Source organism: Sceloporus occidentalis, unplaced genomic scaffold (genome assembly GCF_023333645.1).
Source record: "Sceloporus occidentalis isolate IW3139 unplaced genomic scaffold, rSceOcc1.0.p SCAF_4, whole genome shotgun sequence".
Lineage (NCBI taxonomy): Eukaryota > Metazoa > Chordata > Lepidosauria > Squamata > Phrynosomatidae > Sceloporus > Sceloporus occidentalis.
The window spans coordinates 165,408,301-165,427,657 of NW_028316984.1; the positions used below are offsets into that span (position 1 = coordinate 165,408,301).

The window sequence follows — 19,357 nt, forward strand, 5'->3', positions numbered from 1 at the left end:
CACCAAGGAGCTGCCTAGTAATGCCAGGCATAGGACAGTAGTTGTGTAGTAGACCCACAGCTCACAGGCCTCAAGAGACAGGATGTTTTGATTAGCAAGGATGGTGGCATCATTTGACAACGACCCCAAGCTTGCTTGCATTACTCATCATTGCATTTCTGAGTACAGAAATGGATTTTCCCAGCAATAATATATTGCTGAAAACAGTATATATTGTAATATATTGTCTATTAGTGTTTGTATGTGTGTACACACAAGCACACATTTGGAACATTGCTGTCTTCATTTTTTGAACTCAGATTGGGGGTCTTGCTATAGGAACTAGCATGCACTTCAATATTTATCATCATAACACAGAAGAGTAATGACATAATTTGTCCATGCTGAACACTGCAGACAGCACTCCAGGTAGCTATGGCCTATTGCTCCTTCTGTTTCCATCTCCTAGAGGTCCTTTTGCCTTCTATCATCTGTCAATGGCAGTGAATTGCAAGTGCTTTCCACTTGCTTACAAGCATCCCTGCTGCTCATAGCTCTGTTATTCTGACTTCATTGTTGTGTGCCTTCAAGTCATTTTTGACTTATGGCAATCCTAAAATGAACCTTGACAAGATTTATTCAGAACAGGTTCACCTTTTGCCTGAAAAATGCTGAAAAATTGTGAATTGCCTAAGATGAGTTTCCATGTCCAAGTGTGGATTCAGTCTCTGACCTCTAGAGTTAAAGCTCAATGTTTGATCCACTACACCACCCTTGTTTCCACACTCCCATTTTATAGGTTGAGAATTGAGACCAACAGCTGATGAATTGGCCAAGACCATACCACATTTGTGGCATAACTCGGATAAGCCCAACTTTCTGATTCAAGGCATCTCTTAGCCTCAGGACCGTGGTATACTCACAGTACATTCATTTCAATAGTCAGCTAATCAACTATTTCTTTTCCTCACAGATGTCTCATAATCCCGTGACAGTAGAGGGTGCGATTGCTCTAGTCACAGCTGTTAGGAAGAATTCAAAATCCAGAATGGAAGAAATCAACATCTCAGTAAGAGGAGCCTAGGGTTGGGATAATTCAGAAATATATATGTAGCCCTTGAACTTTATAATGTTGAAATCTCCATAAAATCTTTCATGATCTGTCTTTGAGCAGCCTTTTCCATATCAGCCCAGAGGTGAATGAGCTGAGGAGTTTCAGTCTGACAGCTCTTCAGTTTCCTCAGTGATACAAATATATTGCAACATTTTCTCCATACATCAAAAGCAGTGGCTCATAGCAAGGATACCTGATGGCAACCAGAAAGAGAAAAGTTACAGAATGTCTGTTCTTCATATTTAATTTTCCTCCTATTTACTTTTAAGTACCTACCAACTTGCTCAATGGTATTAACTTTCAAGTAAGTTAGTGCATAGGATTCAAGACAAAAATACATTGGATAAAATTACAATTGGATTATTCTGCCTTTGGAACTCAATAAATTTTAACAGAAAGGATTCCATGAGGCTAAGTGAAGGAGATCACCGGTGGGGTTTTGGAGGTGCTTTGTGGATGAGATTTGGCTAACGGGGGATATTTGCCTCCTCATACTACATGAGGATTGACACAATCATAGAGTTATATCAATAGCCCCTATTGTACCTCATAGTATCTCACAACTGATGAATATTTCTGTTGCCCCTCTGCCCCATTACTAACTTTAGGCCATTTGTGCAACATTGTGTTTTTCTGAGCAGCAGTGGATTCCACTTTGCAGAGATAACAACTCTGCTCCTGTTTCTAGGATTCTTGAAAGAGAAACAAGGGGTTCTAAGGGAAAACCAGGGGTTCCTGTCTCTCTTAACTCACTGTTTCACTTTTGGGACAGCACTATGTGTGCTGCAATTCACCAAAAGAACAGAAAATGTTACAAGTGGAGTGCAACCATGCTAGCTTTAAGGTCTATGTGCTTACAGGGAGCAAGGTAGGTTGGGTCTCCTGGAGTTTTCTCTCTTTATCTTGCCTAATCTGTCTCTTCCTTCCCAACTACAGGCATTCTCAGAACAATTTCATTTCCTTCTGTTCTCAATCTAGAATCTCTTTTTCTTTGACCTGTAGCTAGCCATAGCACCTCGAGCTTGTATCTCTGTTGGTAGATGTAATACCTATAATAAACATATTTACCTTTTACTCAAAACAGTTTGGTTGTTTATTCCAACACATCTTTGGGTGCAGAATTTAGCTTTCCAAGGATCTTTAGTCCTGTAAATTTAAGAAGATTTCCACTTTTCCAGCTTGCAAATATTTGCTTCATAGAATATGGACCTCATTTGCTAAAACTGCAAAAGGCTAAATAAAAATTATGTATGAAACCACAAGGTTCCCCATGACTAGCAAACTTAAAATACATTTAGCAAATTAGCAAGAGGTGGTGGTAGGGGGAGAGAATGGAGTCAGACAAAGAAAATGAAAACATTTCTGTAATTATGTGTGTAAATTTGTACGGATGGCAAAATCCATATTCTAGATGTTGAGTTTGGACTCCGAATTTGGATTTATATAAATTACTGTAGTTACAATGTAATCCTAACTCAAAAATAGGGCATCTAGAGTGGATTAGGAGAAGGTTTACACTATTGGTTAGTTGGTTGGGTGGTTGACTGACTGACTGATTGATTGATTGCATGGCACAGCCCAGGATCTGGGATATGTAAACCAGACTGAACAGATGTGTGCTCTAGGGTTCTTATTCCAATAGGCCTATATGTGGGAATGGGATTCCTTCTGTCTGTGTTAAGGCCAGTCTCTTGTCTGCTCTGTTTCAGAATGTGCTGGTGAATGACAGCTTCATCAAGCTGCTTGATTTAGTCTCAGAGATACGTCCTGAGCTGGATGTCATCTACGGAGGAGTTGGAGGCCACATTGCCATGAAAACAGAAAGACGTCCAGATGCTATGAAAGTGATTCAGGTGAGAGTATCTTCAATCTCTCTTACAATGAATGCATTTTTATCCTTGTAGTTTTAGGAACTCCTTCACAGCAGGACTTCACACTGTAGGGCTCACTGTGCAGTGATGAGAAGGCCCCCCAAAAAAGAAGGGCTGGGTTTTCCCATTTGGAAACAAACAAATTCCCTTTTAAAAAAACCCAAAAAGCTTCCTCCCCATCCCCATAAGACAATTTTAAGGATGTGGAATAATACACATTTCCATCTAAAGGTGAGTTATCCCCATAAGATCATTAAATCCAAGGTCTAAAATTATCCTAGCACATCAGCTATGGGGAAAGGATTCACACTAGCAATGACAAAAAGAATAAACTTGCTTTCCTTAGATCAAATTCAGTTTTTGGAGCAGTAACTCCATATTAGTTGTTCACATACATCTTACCTTAAGGCTGCACTACTGTTGCAGAAACATTGGACAGAATCCTGACATTGTCTTATGCATGCATTAAGTTTCTCAACAAAGTGATTGGACACTTTTGTGTAAAGTGCAGTGTCCATATGTATTTCATGATCAGGAAAGCAGAGTTGTACACACAGAGTCATTGCATGTCTGCTTCCATACTTGCTATCAACATAACAGTTGTGAAATACAGTCATGGTGTAACTCTGCATGCAAAGGTTCACACTACGCAACTCTGATGTAGGATTGCACCCACTATATTTTGAAGTAGGAGTAACATGCCAATTGACTTTTCTTTCTTTTTTTTAACCCAAATGAAAACATAAAAACAGTTAATGGGATGGGTGGTCTAAGTTCCTCCCTCCCATGCATGCTGGTTTTGACCCAGATTTGGGCAATCATGCTTTAGTAGAGATATATCTAAAGGAATGTTATACTGTAAAATACATACAGGAAGACCAAAGGTTACAAAATTTCAAGCCATCATGGACAGCAACTGTGCCTGTCTGTGACTGCTGCCACACTGCAGAAATAATAGAGTTTAATACCACTTTAACTTCCATGGCTCAATGCTATGGAATCCTGAGATCTGTAGTTTGGTGGGGCACCGGAGCTCTATGACAGGGAAGGTTAAATATTTCACAAAACTACAAATCCCAGAATTACATACATTGAGTCATGGCAGCTAAAGTGATGTCATATTGCTTTATTTCTGCAGTGTGGCAGCAGTCTAGCTGTCCTTTGGGTCCTTTTTTTATTCCACTGTTCTTCACCAAGGGTGTCTCCCAGCAAAATCACCTACCTGATTTCACTCTACTATGGAAAGACAAACATGCTCCATATAGTCACAAAAATTTCACGAATCCCTTCAGTTTCCAAAGCAACAGCTGTGATGGCTGTCTCCTGTCATCACCTACTGTCTCTATTGAATGGCTCAAACTAGATCTGTTTTTATTCAGCCTTTAAGCTAAGTATTTACAATCTTCTGTTGCATGAGAAGTTGAGTGAAAAGTCATTACACTCAGAATAATAGCATTACTTCTCTATATAGGCCATGGTTTTTATATCAGCTGGAAGAGGTGATGATATTACACTCATCCCTCCATATCTGAGGCTTTAATATTTGCGGATCTGATTATTTATGGATTTGATTAATATGTTCTCTCTAGGACTGTCTAAGTCCTCCAGTGCAACTTTATGGTCAACTTTAACTAAAAGTTGCACTGAAAGACCCAGAGATTCCTACAGAGAATACTCTACGAGGCATTTGTAGTTCCTCCAGTGCAGTCCTGTGGTCATTGTCTGTCGGACGTTGACCACAGAGTTGCACTGGAGGACCTAGAGATTGCTAGAGAGAATACGCTACTAAGCATTTGTAGCTACTCCAGTGCACCACAGCTCCTCCAGTGACCACAGAGTTGCACTGGAGGACCTAGATATTTCTAGAGAGGTGTCCTCTCAGGTAAAAATATGGTGTTTTTGTTATTTGCAGTTTTTCCATATTCACGGGAGTCTAGCAAATATGGAGGGACAAGTGTACTTGGTATTCCTTACCACTTATGATATTTCAGAAGATTGGGGGGTTCATCTTCAGAAAGGCAGATATGTTGCTATTTTAAACATTCTCAGGTTTTTTTTAAACAGCTATTAGTGTAATGTTGCCAAAAAAGAAGTACTCTGTATGTAAAATACTGCATATTCACCTTCTGACATGGAAAAAGACCCCTGTTACAAACTCTCTGAATAGCTACTGCCAGTTAATGTAAACAGAATTGAGCTAGATGGATCAGTGGTTTGATACAATATAAATCAGCCAGTTTTATTGCATATAATTATAGCACCTTATAATTTTACCAGAAAAACAAAGAAAAGGGGGGAAAGAATTTACTAATCAAACTGATTCATTTTGTGTACAATTTAAACTAATAAGTTTTAAAAGCTTTGCTCCAATTCCTTTGGCACCAACAGCAAATAAATCTATTTGATTCAATAACATGAAGATCTCAGAATTCAAAGACATAGGACTTTATCACACAGGAGGCAAGCACCCGCATCCTGTAAATCAATTGCTATTTAAATCCTGTTAATATTCCACAATAAAGGGAGTGTTTTCAAATGATGCCCCATGACATCGCCATTCACCCATGAATAAAGCAGTAAAATCATGCCACTTTCCATTCACAGAAAAATCCCATGAAAGAATGCCAGAATAATGATGATGTTGTCTGAAAACAATCCTGTTGTTGCAGGATATTCACGGATTTAATGGTGCTTGCCTCCTGTGTGATAAAGGCCATAGCCATGTTAGTCAGGAAAATCAGTATGCAATGGGATCTTGTAGCACCTTGGAGACCAACTAAAAGAAAGTAGTTGGTTTTTTGTGGGTTTTTTGGGCTATGTGGCCATGTTCTAGAAGAGTTTCTTCCTGACGTTTTGTCAGCATCTGTGGCTAGCACAGTATACACCACACACACACACACACAACTTTTCCCAGGCAAGCATTCTCTGAAGATGCCAGCCACAGATGCTGATGAAACGCCAGGAAGAAACTCTTCTAGAACATGGCCACATAGCCCGAAAAACCCACCAAAAACTATGGATGTTGGCCATGAAAGCCTTCGACTTCACAAAGTAGTTGGTATTATGAGCTTTCATAGACATGAGCCTATTGATATGATAAGTCAGGTCAAGTCTACAAAAATTCATGCTACCAATTTCTTTCTTTCAGTTAACATGCAGATTTCAGTAAATACAATTTGACTTTTCCTAATTTCAAAATCAGGCAGTCCTTACAAGCTTCACCAGATGGTGCTGTTGGGTTGGATAATACTATTACTTTTGGAGAGCAAATGATGTTCTGCAGCTTGACTTGCTCATATTTCCTACACCTTGAGCACAATGCTCAGAAGTACCTAGTTACAATTCTAAGTAGTATGTAATTAATTCCTTCCTGAAATAAATAGACTTGACTAAGTTGCACAATGATTATACAGTATGTTAATGCGGGATAATATCACTCATACTGTAACTAATGTTGTGGCTACTTTTATAGTTACAGGGCTGCATCCTTACTAAATGAAGGAGGAGGAATACAGTATGTGGTACAAAGGCTGGCTTCTGCTTCTGTCCTGCCCTGCTCTTTCATGCTTTATTGAGGGTGTTTAGGCTAATAACATGATATAAGCACCATACCACCCAGTGCATATCAGATCTGCCCCATTTCAGAAGCTAAAGCAATGAGAGATTGTTGTTGTTAGTTTCTTTGATTCAACTTTGACTCATGGTGACCCTGTGGATGAGATAGCTCCAAGGCTCCCTATTCTCTACCTCTCTGTTCAGGTCCTGCAGGTACAGGCCTGTAGTCTCTTTGACTGGGTGTAACCATCTGGTGTTCAGTCTTCCCCTCTTTCTACTGTCTTCCACCTTTCCCAGCATCGTTATCTTTTCTAATTCTTCATTTTTCCTTACAATGTGGCCCACAGCCTCAATTCAGTCATCTTGGCTTCCAGAGAGAGTTCAGGTTTTATCTGTTTTAGAACTTATTTGTCTTTGCCAACCATGGTATTCTCAGTACTCGTTGACTTTTTTTAAATGTCTTTACTTTTTATGTTCTTGTCCAGTTCTTTCATAGATGCCTTTCTCAATCCCAGGCCCAGAACACCCGGGCAAAACAAGGCAGACTCTGGCCACTTTGATGGCATGACCTTCAAATGATGCATGCCCCAAAGAAGTCAGAAGATGCTCCCACACCACTGTTTCATGTTGAATCTGGAATCCTATTTTTCTTACCTGAAATGAATGATGAGGACACAGCGACTGCCAAAATCCATCAGCATTGACCTGATTATAATTGAAGCTTGGCTGCAGGGAAGGGAGGGGAAAGGTGTTGCTGTGTAAACATGCCAGTGCTGCAGCAGCATCTGCCACAGGTGGCCCAGGAAGTGTGGAGGGACCAGGCTGATGGACTGATAGCAACATCAATAGCAAGTACATACCACTTAGTATAGTAAGTGGTTTACAATGTGTAAGCTAATTGCCCCCAACAAGCTGGGTACTCATTTTAGTGACCTATGGAAGGATGCAAGGCTGAGTGGATCCTGGACCTCTGCCTGTAATTGAACTCACAACCTTGTGGCTGTGAAGGGCTGCAGTACCAGCATTTAACCACTACACTACCAGGACTGAACAAATGAGGAAGAAGCTGGAGAGGCAGACAAGTGAAGGCCACTGCCACTCCATGTCTCCTCCCGGACTATGCTGCAGGCCCCCTCCAGGGTTACTGCCACTGGGACAGCCTGGTAAACCATCTTCAGGATCATCAGGGACCACTCCCCTCCCTCACCTGGTGACTGCGCCAAAGGCTAAAGAGGAGGAAGATGCAGCTACAACATTAGTTACACCATAGAAAGATGAGAATAGCTCACTCAACTCTGGAGAGAGCCAGAGAAGGACTGCCACCGCCACCCCCAAGTCCACCACTGCCACCACTCCAGCGCTGGCTGCCCTCCAGCAGCTGACTTTTGCAGCTACAGTCATCCAATCCTGAACCTGAGGTAGTGCAAACAGCACAAGCAGCATGGGATAGCTTGAGTAGCCCAGGATAACACAAGCAGCACAAGGTAGCACTAGCAGCATAGAGGGGGTCTTTGCATACAATTGGATCTGCATAATATGTACTCATGTAACATGCAGGCCACCTGTATACAACTGCAGCCTAAATCCCACGTTGGAACATATTGTTGCAAGAGGCTGGCATCCTTGTCATTTATAATTTCTATTAGTGCTAACTGGAAAATATGTTCTTGTTCTCAGAGCCCCAAACACAAAACACAGCCATGAGGAATTCTTGAACAATATTGGGGGAGGGAAGCATGTGAAAGAAAATGGGCGTAGGTATTAGAGGCTTACCAAAAAAAGTAAGGAAGCACTGTTTTCATTTACAAAGAGTACTTATTCTTCTCTTTTTCTTCTTCGTCTTCTTCTTCTTCTTCTTCTTCTTCTTCTTCTTCTTCTTTTTTAAAGCATAGATTTCCTGATTACTCCTAATCAGCATCAGCAACAGCAAGCAGTGAACTGGATTAACATATTTCCCATTAATATATTGTCTAAGTGAAGCTGTATCATTCCACCAGCATCACCTCATAAAACACACATAATGCATCTGGAGTGATGCAGCAGTGTCATTATTCAAACTGCACATTAGGAGAAGACATGAGAGCCTGACTGACCAACTACTGCTGCATCAAGTTTTGGCAGCTGGGAAAATTTTTGTTGAAAATATTTAAGGAGGATGTTGCCGTCTTTTCTTTAATGATAAGCTCCCATTTCCAGTCCATCCGTCATATGTTTCTTTCTTTCTCCTTTCCCCTAAAATATTAGTTTCTCTTGTACTGTCTGACCACTTGCACACCAGCCACTGCACCCTAAAAGTGCTGAAAAATTCAAGGCTGGGTCATGTTGCTTCTGTCCCAGCTTTTGGATTTATAAGTCCATCATCATAAAAAAACTCAAACCTACCACACACTGTTAACAAGCTGAAAAAATAAACCAGCAGCACTAAAATGATGTAAAATTTCCCCCCAGCAACTGAGAAAATGATAATCAAAGTGTCCTCCTCAAAGGCTGTCATAATAGCTTGGGTTTTAAAATTCACTTAAAAGAGAAAACTGCACTGGTCTGGGGAGGGTGTTACATAAGGAGTGTACCTCTGATAAAATGACCAGCCTTGCTGCTCATCCTAACCAATCTATCGTTAGATTGAAGATTTTGGAGTGAGGTCTCATCCAGCCACTTAACCTAGTATGTAGAAAGGCTCATGCAGGAAGAAGCATTTTCCATCTTAATCTCCCAAAGCACAGAGAAAACCTATTATGTTTATTTAGTGACTGATCATCAAGCAGGGAGAAATCAGAAATGTGATGGATGTTGGACTAAAAACTGACACATCTATTTGAGGCATGCATAGGAAAGATTGTCTTATGTAGCCTTGAAAAGCCTTTAAAGTTAAGAGACCATAAAAAAGAGCATCAATAGTGTCAGGAAGCCTAGCTTGTGTGGGATCATCAGGCATAAGATGATTTTAATAGCCTTATCACACTACTCTGTTATAGCACTATTATTCTACTTTAACTAAAAGGGCAACATCCGATGGAATCCTGGGATTTCCAGTTTATGGAAGGATATTTGGAATTCTTATCCAGAGAACCCTTGGGCCTCACTAAACTACAAACCCCGGAATCACACAGGATGTTGATATGGCAGCTAAAGTTGAATATAGTGTTATAGCAGTGCAGAGAAACATTTTTTTTATTTTGGCAAAGCAGTTACATATTTTAAAAAATAAAGAATGAATAATCTGTAAGATTCTTGGTGATAAACGTCTCTAACCATGATATCATTATATCATAGAACAATGGCTACTTTTAAAAGAAGGAGTTCTATGAGAAGCTAGGTTACAAGAAAAAAGTGACTAGCAAAAGTTACAATAAGAGTAAATGAAAGCTCATGGCAGTACAAAGAATGGGAAAGGCTGCATCCAGAGCACTTGGGACTGCACAGTACAGTGCAAGAAAGAAAGCAGAGCACAGAAGCAATGGTTTGAACCAGGAACCATCTTTGGAGGGGAAAACAAAATACCACATTCACCAACCATCCAGTCTCGGATTATGGTTGTGATCCATTATTTACTGTCAGCTTTTTGCATCTACTGATTCTAGGGTGGTCTTGCAATTATAACAAGGTTCAACTGCCCCCAAATCAATGGCTGTATTTCTGGGGGGGGGGGGGGGGGAGATAGCAGAATTGTTGCTGCTGCTGCTGCTGCTGTTGTTGTTGTTGTTGTTGTTGTTTGCATTCAAGTAGTTTCCTGATCTCTGATCCTTTATGGCAACCCTAAAGTGAACCTATAATAAGGTTTTCTTGGCAAGTTTCTTCAGAAGGGGCTTGCCATTCCCATCCTCTGAGTTTGAAAGGGTGTGACTGGCCTAAGATCACTCAGGTAGCTGAGCCAAGATTCAAATCCTGGTCTGCAGAGACATAGTCCAAAACTCAAATTACAACGTCATGCTGGCTAATCTGTTTACAGATTATGAATTCATTCACCTCAGAGACAAGGGAGTTTATTGTATGCACCTTTCAGCTTGATCTGGGCACTGCAAGGGGTCAGGCTGGAACGGGGGGGGGATGGGTTTTATCGCACACAAAATTGCTGCTGTGCTGCCACCTGACCATCACCCATCCCTCAGCCGTGCTCTGCTGACGATCTTGGTAGCAATAGCAATAACAAGTACATTTCTATACCGCTTATCAGTGCATGTAAGTACTCCCTAAGCGGTTTACAAAGTGTAAGCTAATTGCCACCAACAAGCTGGGTACTCATTTTAGCAACCTCGGAAGGATGCAAGCTTGACTTGAGCTTGAGCCCCCTTGGCTGGTATTGAATTCACAACCTTGTGGTTTGTGAGTGAGTGGCTGCAGTACAGGCATTTAACCACTGTGCCACCAGGGCTCCTGGTACTATGGAAAGCTTCTGTGGGAGCAAAATCGCCGGGAGAAGCATGGCTGGGGGACGGCTGATCGTTGGATGGCAGTGCAGCAGCAATTTTGTGTGTGATAAAACCCGTTTCCACCTGTTCCAGCCCAATCCTGTTCAGTGCCCGGATTGTCTAGTGCCTGAATCCCATCCAGTGCTAGGATCGGGCTGAAAAGTGCATGTGATAAACTCAAAGGTATCTAACTTTGATAGTTGCATAAGGTGCTAAATTTGTAAAAATATCACAGTGCAAAGGCCAATCCAATATGTGCAAAACCAGGTCTGCTCACTAGTGTTTTGACAATGTTCTACATGTAGACAGAAGGGAGAAGAATAATTGAATTTTACCTGGGAGGCATGTTTCAACAAATAAGAAAAAGTACCTTTTATGTCAGAATTGGAAGATGCAAATGGAGTGGGAGATATAACTTGAATGTTCCAAAAAGCAGATGATGCTATCTAGAGAAAGTGGTGGAGAGTTTAAAATTTATGTTCTCATTTGTGTTTCTTTTATTTTCAATTGCTAGGACTATGTGGATACAAACAAACTGAGACTCTGGGATTTCTTTAAGAATATGGACAAATATGGCAACATGAAGATTCCTGTGGCAGAGTTTCGGAGAGCTATGCTCCTGGTAGGATTCAAAACATAAAGCAGTTTGAACAGTTTAGTATTTCACATATTATGGTTTCCCACAATGATTCCTGTCAGTAGCAAATGCACAAGGAAGATGAGAGCTGTATGTTTGGAGGTTTCCAGCCCCTTCCCAGAAACATGTTTTCATGTTTTTATTTGTTTGTTTGTTTTTTATGGCTGAAACCAAAACCATTAAGCAAGAATGAAGCCAGTTTATATTTATAGTGTAGACATGCCCTCCACAGCACACACAACTTTCAGGATTCACAAACCTGTGTGTGCTTGAAAGAGTAATTACTGGAAACCAAGCAGGAATTTTCATGTTACGGTAAATTCAGAAACTCAGGCTGCTGCCATACTGCAGAATTAATGCAGTTTGATACAACTGTAATGGCTCCATCGTATGGAATCCTGTGGATTGTAATGTGTTGTGGCACCAGAGCTCTCTGACAGAAGGCTAAATATCTCACAAAACTACCAATCCCAGAATTCCATAGAATTGAGCCATGGCAGTTAAAGGGGTGCCAGATAGCATTAATTCTGTAGTGTAGATGTAGCCTCAGTGAATGCTGGCATTTAAAGACAAACCAGATACTTTCAATGGATTATCCTATGTCATTTTCATCTTCATTATTTACCAGTAAGAGATGATAGCTGCCAAAACCTGGCAGTGATAACTGGCTGTGGTAGTGGCAAGACTGGCTACTGAAACTAAAATTGAGAACTGAACATGGTCATTGATAGCAAAATAGAAGGGAGAGAGAGAGAGAGAGAGAGAGAGACAGTCAGTAGCATGGACAGGCACCTTTGGTGGGTCCAAGAGTCAGTTTCTGCTCCTGGAAGTCTCTGTGGGCTGTGTGGACTGTTAAAAAATCAAGAAGAAGAAGAAGAAGAAGAAGAAGAAGAAGAAGAAGAAGAAGAAGAAGAAGAAGAAGAAGAAGAAGCCGCCACCGTCACCAAGTCTAAGGACACACAGATATAGACAAAGATTTTTAAAAAGAAGCCAGAAATTAAGTTCAAGTTTTGAAAACCAGATTTTTAAAAATGTGGGTTTGATCACTGTGGATCTTATCCCATGGTTTACTAAACCGATTTACCTCTATCTGGCTTAAAGCTTAATTTGGGTGGCATCCTAATGTATCAGAAGGTTTTTGCCACCAAATTTGCTGCTCGAATACAGCCCAGGTCCATTCCTGCCTCCAGGAGCACTCCGGCAGCAATTTTCTTAAGCTGGAAAACTGCTTGATCCAAAAAGAGCCATGATGAGGACTCCTGGAAGCAGAGATGCACCCAGGCTGTATTCAGACTGCAAATTCAGCAGCAAAAATCTTCTGATAAGATCAGGATGCTGCCCAAATTAAGCTTTAAGGTGGATAGAGGTAAATCGATTTAGTAAGCCTTGAAATAATTATTGTTTGCTACATAAAGGGTAGTGGGAGAAGGTAGGAGCAGCAAAAGCAACTTTGGTGCTGCATCTTGCCCTGCCCTGCCCCCACATCAATAGTTTTGACTTTTTTACTTTGTGGTTAAAGCAGTTGGGGACAGTCATTTAATTATGGGCAAACTGTGTTACCTTTGAATCAACATGATCTCTCCATTGATAGAATTAGAGAATGTTAGATTCTGAACTTCATAGAGCTGGAAGTGAATCCAAGGGCTATCCAGTTTCCTGTCACGCAGAAATACACAGCTAAATCACTCCTTAGAGATTGCAATCCAACCTTTGTTTAAAGACCTCCAGTAAAAGAAACCCCATCACCTTCTGAAATAGTCTATTCCAATATCATACATCTCTTGCCATCAGGAAGCTCTTCCCAATGTTTGGGTGGAATTTCTTTTCTTTCAATTTGATTTCATTGGTTTGTGTCCCAATCTGAAACAGCAAAACACAATAACAATAGCAAGTACATTTCTATACCACTTATCAGTGCACTTAAGCACTCCCTAAGTGGTTTACTGTAAGCTAATTTCCCTCAACAATCTGGGCACTCATTTTAGTGTCCTATAGAAGGATGCTAGGCTGAGTTGACCCTGAGCTCTTTTGCTGGCATTGAATTCACAACCTTGTGGTTTGTGAGTGAGTGGCTGCAGTACAGGCATTTAACCACTGTGCCACCAGGGCTCCTGAGGATTCAACCTTCTAGATGATATCCCTTCATATTTAAAATATGGCTATGTCACTTCTCAGTCTTCTCTTCCTCAGGCTAAACATACCCAGCTTCTTAAGCCATTATTTAGAAAATATCTAGACCTTTCATAGCTTGTTTGCCCTCCTCTGGACATCTGTCAGCTTGTCAGTATCCTTTTAGAACTGTAGTGCCTAGAACTGGACATTATACTCCAGGTGAGGTTTGACTAAAGCATAATGAAGTTGTTTTTACCTCCCTTGAACTGGACATTATTCTCCCTTTGATGCAAACTACAGTTGCATTAGCATCATACAGTTGACTCATGTTTAGCTTGTGGTTTACGGTACTAAGACCCCTAGATCTTTTCATGTGTAGTTGTCAAACCTATGCAAAAGATGCAGCTGTCAGATGATCGTATACATGACTTTACAAATTTAAACTGGCCTTATGAGAAAATTGTTGAAGATGATATTGTGTATTATGTTAGTTCATAGACTTCCAGATATGATCAGCAAGTCCTATTGTATCATGGGAGCCCTCCTGCTTACTCGTCTGAACGAGATCCTGCACATCTGCCCTAGTGCCCTACTGACACGGCATGGTGCCACCACTGCCCCCCTCTGTTACATAGCAACTTTTTCAGACACTAGATAAGACAACCAAGAGAAGTTATGAGCAGTCTCACTTTGCAGTATGCCCACAGAAAGGATATGGAATTGCCAAGACATAACTCCAGTCATATTGTTTTTGTTCTGTCTCAAGCAATCAAAGATTTCCCTCAACCGGGAACAGGTCACAGAACTGGTACGTAAATTGGACCATGGCAGGACAGGCTATGTGGACTACAGGTGAGGATTATAGAAGTTTATATTGAGCATTATATTAATTACCTTTTGCCTTAGTTATTCATCAAAAATATTTAAAAGCATACAAATATTATTACCTAGATCAAAATATTAAAGTAACAGACATCCAAAATTCTGTAATAAAAGAACAAAAGCAAACTATATGAAGGCATAATAGCGGGAACTTTTTGAAAGGTTCCCAGCTTATGTAAAAATGGATGTAGACATTCAGTTCCATGCCTTGGGCACATATCTATAGTAAAGTAAAGTTTTGTGAGTGTTTGTGGATGTAACCTGGCAGTTAACAGCAATAATTTTCTACAGCACTCAAGCATTTCCTACGGCAATCACATCTTTTCACTCAGATTGTGGGATTGGCGGAGGGTGGGGAACTTGAATTAAAGGGTTTTCTTTTTGAATAAATCCTCACTGTTTTTTCCTTCACCTTTCAAATTAGTCATTTTAAAGTTGCGGAACCAGAGCAGGAGCCTAAGGTGGAGGAGGAATCAGAAGAACTATAATCAGGTCCAGCAGTCAGGTCAGCTGGTGAAAGATGGAAGGATAAATCCTGGCAGGAAGCTAAAACAACACACTCTGGTTTGGGGGCTAAGTCCTAGCAACAGAGAAGCTTTTGGATGGTTAAGGTCTTGACTTTAGAAAATAAACTATGCTACAATACTGACTGATTTCTAAGCCTTTGAAAGAGGGGACTGTAGGACCCAAAAACTTCTACCATGTGGAAATAATACTATATTTCTCTCCAAACATAGGATTTATTATTTTAGTGTTGCCATGTGGAATAAGGCAAGTGTCAGAGGCATCTATTAAAGACTGCCTTGATGTTAGTAGTGACACACAACATGACTTTCCCACTTGTATTTCTGTGATTTTGTGTGAGCTAGCTTTAGTTCTATTGTCATCATCAAATATTTATGGATGAAGACAGTCAAGCTTCTGTAAGAATGGCAAAAGTCGCTTCAGTGCTCTCTGAACAGATGCACATTTTGCAGTTCTGAAGCAAACTCATTTAAAATCAGTCCTTCAAGCGACAAGTGACACATGAGCAACTCCTCATGCCCAGGACATCTTGCAATTTCTTTATTTTTAAACACTTCAGTAGCAATGGTTTTCCCTGCTATATAAATCAAATATAGGAGCACATATTCATATTTAAAGCATGACCCTATGGACAGTGATTTAAAAGTAAGACCTACTGAGTTCTGCAGGAATTTTGATCGCAAGCCAATGCTTGTAGGAAGGTAACTGTAAAAGGGGAAAGGAAGACAGTGGCCAAATTCTTTCCCCAACCCAATGCCCTATCCATTTATACCTCTTCAGTTTTTATTTCTGTATTATGAAAGGGAGGGAGAATAATGTTTTCTTCCTACAACTGAGCTTAGAGTACAGCCAAAAACTTTATGATATTTAAAAAATGGGCAAGATAATAAATATTCTAGTGCATACACACATACAAACAATCTGTTGCAAAGTCCCCAGTGTGCTTATAGGCAGACATAGTTCTATCATCATCATCATTTAAGAAGGTCTCAAGATAATATAGCACAAAGAATAAAATAATGGAACATTTTCTGTGACTGAAGGTAACAAAAAAACAAAAACAAAAAGCTTCTTCCTAAGCTCCACTCTTAATAATTATGATAAAAATAAAGCCAAATCTACCTTGTAATACATGTTAAGCATGGAACCATAAATCAGTGGTAAGGAGTTACCTGGAGATAGTCCCCCATTCCATGTTCAGTCCCTGGCATCTCTAGTTGTTTGAAAAACTCTCTGTCAGAGACTCTGAAAAGCTGCTGCCTGCCAGAGCACAGAATACTGGGGATATAGAGAAATAATTTGGCTCTAGTATAAGGTAGCATCCAATGTGCCTATGTTGCTAAATGTATGCATTCATTAAGCTCATATATGCAAATATGCAAAATGCTAAATCATTAAGATGCTTCATGTTGCTGTATTTCACAGCTGAAGAGTAAGCCTAAATGTTTGCATTAATCTGCCATACTTGTAGACCAGAGTGACTGCAGGCACTAGAATACACAGAGTGAATTTTAGCAGGGCCCTAAAAAGCTTTTCCTGTCTATGGCCTGTTACAGACAGCCAAAATAAAGCTGCTTCGAGTCACAGTGGAGGTATGGTGTTTGAATGATACATGTGTCCTAAGAGTCCAGAAGGTGCACCAAAGCCACGCTCCAGCCCTAAGGACTGGAGCATGGCTTTGGTGTGGCTTCTGGACTCTTAGGACGCATGCATCATTGAAACACCATACTTCCGCTGTGACTTGAAGCAGCTTTATTTTGGCTGTCTGTAAGAGGCCTATATTCCCTTTTCTGCACAATTGAGGAAGTTTAAAAAATGTCTTTCTTTGCAAGGGATTTCATCAGCACATTAAGCAGCACATTTTGAAGGGGCACGTGCAGCAAAGTATGCCTGACATATTATGACAGATATCACCAGGTAGGTGAGATTTCTTGAGGGCCTCAGGTTCTTCTCTTCCTTTACCTTAATAAAAGGGCTAACTAGTCTGAAAAAGATTACCAGTTTTGCAAAATACTGGCCAGTTAATTTGTAGAGCAGTTATGCTGGGTTCCCCTTTTACTGGAACTTCACCAATCAGTAGTTTAAGGAAGAGGAAACTTGGTTTATCTGAGGTTGTTGTAGTGGGGCCTAACATGTTTCTTTCAGTAGATTCACCTTTGGTGTGACAGTAAATAGTTGAAAGAGAACAACCAAGTTTTATGCTGTGATATTTATGGCCCTGGTTACTTTCTCAGTTTGTTGTTGTATGCATTCAAGTTGTTTCCAACTTACGGCAATCCTAAGGCAAAACTATCATGCAGGTTTCTTGGCAAAATTTGTTCAGAGTGGGGTTGGCTTTGCCTTCCTCTGAGGCAGAGAGAATGTAATTTGCCCAAGGTTACCTAGGGGCTGTCCAGACCGGTCTGAAATGCTGGCCTGGGTGCAGAATCAAGGTTCAGCATCTTGATGACACATGCCTGACTCTGCCCCCCAGGGGCCCTGACACCACATGCTGCTCCAGACGGTGCACGGTGTCATGGTGCACTTCCGGAGCTGTGTCAGACGCAGTGGCAAAGGGGAACCATATAGCTGTGCTGCAGCGGCTATGATGCCCTTTTGAGGGTGCAAAAAGGAGCTGCTTTTTGCGGCTCCTTTTTGCCCCCTCGGAAGGCTGGATCAGGGCCGCGACCAATCCAGCTGAGGAAGGGGTGGCTGCATGCCACCCTTAGGGGCAGTATGAACAGCCCCCTAGTGATTTTCCATGGCTGAGCAAGGATTTGGACTCTTGCTCTCTAGAATCAAAGTCTAATGCCCAAACCAGTACACCAGTGTTGCTCTCTTCATTCTCAATAATCTCCATTTTATGAAATACAGTATCATACCACTGTGGTTTCATCAAGAAATCCTGATTTTCCAAAGTTAAGACAAAAACAAGTCTTAAAGAAAGGAAAAATATGCTTAAATGGAACACAATACTCTGGCATACAAGAAAATACAGACCAAAATGGCATGCTGATGTTGCTTAAAGTCAGAGTTTAATAACAGTTTGCAGGAATTGCTTTGTTAGAGTGAGATAATAGCTTTCTATAGGCACAGAAGAAGTTCTTGTTCTGTTACCAGGTCAGCTTCATATGTACAAGACACACAGTCAGCCCAGGAAGACTAAACCTTTTGCTTATTTTGTGTATCTGAATTGGCTCTTGACTTTTCCTGGTTCAAGGATGGGGATCCAACTAAAGGGCTGTTTTTTTCTTCTATTTTAAGTTTTATCTACATATAGAGAAAAAGAAAAGCAGGAATATAACACAACAATTAAGGCAACAACCAATAGTCTTTAGACACTGGATTTCTTCTAAATGCCTAATGTGAAATTATGCAGGCCTGAGCAGTTTCATGAGTTTTTTGTTTTTTTTTAATCTACAGTGCCTGGCTGCTGCTGTTCTGTGCCTTACGACTTATGGTGACCCTAAAGTGAACCTATCATGGGGGTTTTCTTGGCAATATTTGTTCAGAGGAGGTTTACCATTGCCTTCCCCTGAGACTGAGAGCGTGTGACTTGCCCAAGGTCACCTAGTGGGTTTCACGGCTGAGCTGAGAATTGAACCCTGGTCTGCCAATGTCCACATCCAACACTCAAACCACTATGCCACACTTTCTCTCAAAGTATATGGCACACTGTTATTAATAAATATTAGGCCTCAATAGTAATCTTGGGAGAGCTGTTGTGGCATAATGATTAACAAAATAACAACAAATAGTTACACTGATCACTAAGAAAGCAAAGAGGCTTGGCCAGTGTAACAACAAATCTCCTTTAAATGTAACGTCAGATGAAATATAGTGAAATAATTGCTTGACAGATATACAAAGCACTTGGGAAAGTTACCTTTTTGGACTACAGCTCTCAAAATCACATGCTGGATTCTTTTCTAAGATCTGGAGGTTAAATTGCACATTAATTATCCTATAACTAGATGAAATATGTTGCAGAGTCCATCTGATAGGAGTATTTGATTGATTGGTCCATCAGCATATCTTGGAAGGCTGGAAATGCATAACTGATTGCTAAAAAAAATACCACTTGCTCAATATTTAGACAATGGCAGGAAGGAAGGCAGACAGCCAGGCGTGAAGCTAGCAATGGCTGGATAGCAAATGTACTACAAAGTACATTTCCATGTCAAAAATGTATCTGCATCAGCAGAAGTATTCTGGAATCCCAAATGTACTGAGGCCAATTCCTACTGAAAGTAATATTAAGGCCTTCAGGTGGAAGGTTAGGTTTTTGTTGTTT

The 19,357-nt window shown here is 40.6% G+C and overlaps 1 protein-coding gene across 1 annotated transcript in view; it reads left to right on the forward strand.

Moving 5' to 3' along the window:
• LRRC74A (leucine rich repeat containing 74A) overlaps window positions 1-15,129 on the forward strand; it is a 41,707-nt gene extending 26,578 nt beyond the window's left edge. Inside the window, exons 10-14 of the mRNA XM_089523568.1 lie at window positions 953-1,048; window positions 2,803-2,946; window positions 11,443-11,550; window positions 14,444-14,529; window positions 14,984-15,129. Coding sequence (XP_089379694.1) covers window positions 953-1,048; window positions 2,803-2,946; window positions 11,443-11,550; window positions 14,444-14,529; window positions 14,984-15,047 — 498 coding nt within the window. The 3' untranslated portion in view covers window positions 15,048-15,129. The remainder of the gene's footprint in view (window positions 1-952; window positions 1,049-2,802; window positions 2,947-11,442; window positions 11,551-14,443; window positions 14,530-14,983) is intronic.
• The last annotated feature ends 4,228 nt before the right edge of the window (window positions 15,130-19,357 follow it).